At 35.2% G+C, this 6000-nt stretch overlaps 1 protein-coding gene across 1 annotated transcript in view; it reads left to right on the top strand.

Annotated features, from left to right (window-relative positions):
• Positions 1-6000, top strand: part of LOC107719967 (FERM domain-containing protein 4A-like) — an 82253-nt gene that overhangs the window by 37799 nt on the left and 38454 nt on the right. Inside the window, 1 exon segment of the mRNA XM_016527523.1 lies at positions 780-845. Coding sequence (XP_016383009.1) covers positions 780-845 — 66 coding nt within the window.

Consider the following 6000-nt stretch of genomic DNA (forward strand, 5'->3'; position numbering starts at 1 on the left):
TATTTTGTCATCATTTAGTCAATGTTATACCAATCTATATGACTGGCTTCTGCAGAACACACACACACACACACAAAGATATTTGTGAAGAAAATTTTGACTGTTTTGTACATAAAATGAAAGTCATTGGGGTCTAGAACAGAATTTTGATTACAAAATTTTTCTTTATGTAAAAGCCACTTTTTTTTAATGTTTAACGGTACTTGTGGTATTAGCAGTTTCAGGTAAACCTGACCCTAAACAAGTAAAAACAAAATAAACTGTGGTTGGTTGCTTTTATATGTCATTCAAAAAATCTGCAAAGTGTTAAAATGACACTATTTTTAGATGGAAAGTAGTTGTCATTATCTAATTTCTGACCTCTGACCATAAAAGTCTGCAATTACTCTGTAAGTGAAATGACATGCTTTGTACCTGTTTATTATTTGTTTTATAATATTTGATTTCTAAATTTAGTACAAATTGGTGGTAGTCACGTTAAGTGTGTCTGCAGTTAATATATATTTTAACCAGAAGGAGTTAAATCAACATACTCTTAAAACATCAAAAAAAGATACTCACCATCAGCACTGAAGTGTGAGATAATTCACTTTAAAAGTGTGTGCGTGTGTGTGGGAGAGAATGAGATTGAATTCTGCTGCTTAACTGGGAATCGTGCTGCATGTGTGTAAGGAGAGTTTCTATTTTTGTCACCATGACCTAGTATTTACAGTTGATTTCACCCTGCTGTGAATGTGCTTTCACTAATCTCTTTCTCTCTCTCTCTCCCTCCACAACAGATGACGGAAGGGCGGAGATGTCAGGTCCATCTCCTGGATGACAGGAAATTGGAGCTCCTGGTACAGGTAAGACTAAATACTTTTTTATTTACAACAATTCAGACAATGGTACAGCATGACCAAAATGTGATATTGTAGGTTTTTAAGTGTATTGGTGAAAGAATTGATTCTGTTTGACTCACCAGCACAATGTCCAGTATTAGTGCAGAAATATTAAAGTTGAATAACTCGAAATATATAGGTGTGAAGTAGGGATGTCAATTTTCGATAATTTCCATGATCGATCGTCGTTTAAATTAACGATCAATTAATCGATTAATCGTTAACCTTAATATCGATCATCGATTAATCGTTGACATCCCTAGTGTGAAGTTTTGGTGCATGTTTTTGTCATAAAGGCCTCAGGTTTCCTCTTGGAAAGTCCTCTGAGACTTAATTAATGTCTTGTGGAAATAGGGGGCTCTTGATCGATCTGTGTGCATGTATGAGTTTAAATGTTTGCTCTGTGTGTGCAAATGTAATATGACTCCTTCTCCAATGCCCTTCTCCAATTTCACAGCCAAACAGACCCTGAGATCAGTTTGCCCTGACCTGAACTCTATCATATGTTTGTGCAAATGTCTCTCAAGTGTCTTTTAAACATCAGTACCACAATAGTCAATCTGGCAGGCTTAGGTTCCCGTAACGACACCAAACCAGCAGCCTCTCAAGTCACCCACCCAACCACGCATACAGCGGTCCCCTCCTGCACAAAACACTCCATAAATCCTACTATCAGAACACAAACATCTTCTCTCAGGATGAGTTCAGTTTCCATAACAACCCTGTCTTGTCTCCCATGCCCTATCAGCCCTCAGACCTCAATATAAACAGAAGTGTCTCCTCAGCACAGCTTTGTTTCCTCAACACTCACACTCATATGAACTTTCTCAGGAAATCTCTAATCATGAAGTAAACGCTGCCTGTGGCATCCTAGTCACTGAACACATGAAGAATAAAGTTTTATAATACTGTTCTATTCTCTTCTGTCTTGTTCTATTGTCATGTTATATTCTATATATTTTTCTAATTTATTATATTCTAATTTTCCATTCTTATTTTCTGTCTGTTCTATTGTTTTATTATTTATTTTCTTTTATAGTATTTATTAATATATTGAATTAGCTTTTATGATTGTATTTTCATTTTAATTTAAGTTTTAGTAATTTTATGTGCTTGTCATTTTTTTTTATATTTCTATATAGCTTAAATTTATTTTTGTTTGTTTTAGTTTTAGTGATTTTAGTACTTCAACTTATTTTATTTCAATTAGTTGCCAAGACAGTATCTCAAATAATTAAGTTTTTAATCTAATATTTATATTTTGTTTCAGCTTATTTCAATTCTTTGAATTTTTTATAACACTCATTTGGTTCTTTTATGTCCTATTATATTATATTTTGCTTTGTTTTCTTCTGATTACTTTGTTATATTTTCTTTTCTGTTTTATTGCTATCTTTATTATTCTTTAATATTCTGTTCTGACCTGCTCGATTCAGTTCTATTTGTCTTTCGCTCTTTCGTGCTCTCTCGCTCTCTCATGCCTGTCCGGTGCGGTTAGGTGACCTGATTCCTCTAGACTCCAATCCAGTTTAAACTCCATCATAGTTAGAGAAATGTAATTTCTGAGCCTCCTCCATCTCTCATTTTCCACACACTTTCTTTCTGTCCTCTAAAATGCTGGTTGAGTTGATTGTGGTTGCAGTTTTGATCTGATAAACAGAGAAATCTAGAAAGGAGAGGTGGTGAGAGACTCCTTAACAATCAGGTAAGAGGATGAGAGAGGAAAAGAATGGATTTACAGGAAGAGATAAAAAAAAAAAGAAGGGATAAGGCAGAGGGGTAGTGAGTGTGTTTCCTCACTCTCTCTACAGTTTATGATTTATTGAGCTGTTGCAGAAACACTTATTCCATAATCTTTATGCATTTGTCCTACTTTAGTCATGAGTACTTAGATATATGTTCTTTTAGCATTGGCTAAAAGATTTAGCCTGTTCTTTTTGCTTTCTGACTTCTCTTTTTCCTCCTTTCTCTCTTCCTCCATGTGGCCGGATGTTCTGGAGAAGGTTGTGTAGGTTAATTATGCCTTTGAGAATTCTGCTGTTATTCCAAGTTATTTTTTTCTGCATGTTGCATTGATCAGCTCTTCCTTCTTTCCCTTATTTTGATGTTAGGTTGATGTACCTAACAGGGTAATGCTACAGGATCTTCTGTGAATTTAAAGGTCCCATGGCATTAAAATTTCACTTTATGAGGTTTTTTAACATTAATATGAGTTCCCCTAGCCTGCCTATGGTCCCCCAGTGGCTAGAAATGGCGATAGGTGTAAACCGAGCCCTGGGTATCCTGCTTTGCCTTTGAGAAAATCTGGTATACTAGATTTTATGTTCTACTCACTTCCATTCATGTGCATTTGAAAGATCATGCACGCAAACATATGTGTTGAATTGTACATTTGGAGACATGCATAACTTGCTTGGCAAAAAGATGTTGGACCAAAAGGGATAACTAACTTCTTGATTAAAATGTAAACGGAGGAAACTCTAATTGTAGCAGTTTTGTATAGGCTTAATCTCTTTTTTAAGAAACTTAAATACAAACTTTAAGATGAGATGTTGTGGGGAAACAGGAGTAGATAGTATTTTTAAATTTACAGTAACTAACAAATAAAAAAGCCTTTTACAACCTTAAAATCCAGTGTGAACACCCTTTAAGATGTAAAACACTTTACATACAGTATGCAGTGGTGAAATCATTGTCTGTTTTGGTTGTACTGATGGGTCTCTTCTTTCTGTAGCCTCATTTATCTGCTTCCTCTTCCTCCTCACTTCTTCCTTGCCTCATTAGTGGCAATGTACCATTCTGAAGGTTATCATGGATGATCTTAAACTGTGTGACTGGCAATAATTTCGTGAATGATTTTATAGTCCCATTAGAGACTGAACATTGCTGCTGTCTCATCATTTGAGGGCTTATTTGCATACAGTGCTGTTGAAAACATCTAGTTTATATTGGCTTTAGTGGAGGTAAATTTTTGTGTTTCCTTTTTTATTTTCTGTTGGCAGTTAGTTTTGACATGACTTTGGTTTATAATAAGGTAGACAGTCTTACAATACAAGAGCTGTCAACAGTCTTGTTAGGATTTTTCCCCAAGTTGTATAATCTTGCTCTGTTTTGCAGCTGTCTAACTGCTCGTTAGCATCTCCCACCTGTCTCTCCACAGCAGGCTGTAATTTTGTGAGTGATGTGCGTTTAGCGTGTGTATTCGTCATTTTCCATGGTGAGTCAAAGCAGGTGCTGTTGGTTGGTGGTTCTCTTGTGTCCTAGCTCAGTCCTTCCTCTCAGCTGTAATTTACACTGTCTGTCAGGAGTTTGACAAGAGCATATTTGGTCTCTCTTGAAGAAGACAGACCTTTGAGTTTGAGGTAGGGGTGGGGGATATGGCAAAAATATCATATGATACCACAATTGTTTTTTTCAGGAAAATAATGATTCATGATTTTATCACGATTCTTTGTCATGTTGATTTTACTATTTTGCAAGTTGTCTGAGCAGTATAGCCAAACTAATTTCCCTATTTTAAAAACAAAGCCTTATAAGGTAACAAAATGGGCGAAAGTGGACGAAGGTAAAAATATTTGTCATTATTTTATCGTTGTTATTAAAAAATAAGAACAAAGATACACATTACAAATACACAGAATATACAAATAAAACAAACAGTGCTTTATTTTTCAGATACAGTAGGTGTATTTAGCAGTAGCAATCAAGAAATTGAATGAACTAATATAAAAATAAAACACTATATACACTAAACACTTCACTGTATAAATTATACATCGATTCTTATTAAAGCAACTGTATTAAAGTTCTTAAGTCAAGAGCAGTGAGTGATTTTTCTTTTTGTTTTTTTGTTTTATTAAAATTAAAGGGATAGTTCACCCAAAAATGACAATTCTGTCATCATTTACTGACTTTCAAGTTGTTTTAAACCTGAAGGAGTTGCTTTCTTCTGTTGAACATAAAAGTTATTTTGAAGAATGTGGGTAACGAAACAGTGACTTCTATAGTATTTTTTTTCAAGTCAATGGGACCAGCAACTTTTTGGTTACCCAAATTCTTCAAAATATCTTCTTTTGTGTTCAGCACATTGAGGAATGTTTAACCGGCAAGGCTTTAAAGCACATGCAAATGATGTACTTTTGTGACTGCGAATAAGTGCAGTGTCCCGTGAGTGTAACTGTACCGCTGAGTTAACATTTGATGTGAAAGTATGTCGCGTTGTACAGTATATATTGAGACGGAGGAGCCAGAACTGCAACTGATAGAATGTGCGCTGTAGCACAATACTACAATATTTCTTCAAAAGCAGATTGTGGAGACATTTTAATCGTCGACGATCCAAAATTGTGATATCGCACACCCTTAGTTTGAGGGGCCAGATGATACACTTAAACTAGTACAGGGTGGCCGCGGGTCCTTAAAAAGTCTTAAAATGTCTTAAATAAAGTTTTCCTAAAATAAGGCCTTAAAACGTCTTAAAATGTCTTAAATTCAGATTCAGTAGGTCTTAAATATTTTTGGTCACACAGCCCCCCCCAGGACTAATAGCCTGATTAAAACTTAAGTGACAAAATATAATCACGCATCAAAACGCGCGAATGATTCTTCTGATTGTATTACATTCAGCTTACACAGCGATTGATAATTGATAGTGTATTTCTATTATAAATGTCGCGCTGTTGAGGCTCGTGCTGCCTGTCTCTGTGAGAGACTTTCATGGAGAAATCAAATCAAATGAGCGTACGGCACACATAAAGAAACTCACAGAACAAACATACTGAGGTAAAAATTCAAAATGTTTAGTTTATTTATAGCATGATATAGTCAAGTAACATACCATGACAAGGGATCTATTTTGCTGAATATTTTCACGATTGCAAATGTTACATTGATTTTAGTTCAACAAACAAGTAGTAAAGTATATGAAGTTACTTAAATTTTTAGACACAGTTCACTGTTTTGTTCTATTTCACCAACGAAAATAGTTCCAAACAAAGATCAGAACAGAATTATTGCGCACATTCTCCAAGCAACACTGGCGTTTTTGTTACTGAATGATTCAGAGGTTTGAAGGAATCGGTTGAATGAATAAGTGACTTACCGCCACCTACTGTCGGTT

Source organism: Sinocyclocheilus rhinocerous, unplaced genomic scaffold (genome assembly GCF_001515625.1).
Source record: "Sinocyclocheilus rhinocerous isolate Xijiao unplaced genomic scaffold, SAMN03320098_v1.1 scaffold2646, whole genome shotgun sequence".
NCBI classification, from domain to species: domain Eukaryota; kingdom Metazoa; phylum Chordata; class Actinopteri; order Cypriniformes; family Cyprinidae; genus Sinocyclocheilus; species Sinocyclocheilus rhinocerous.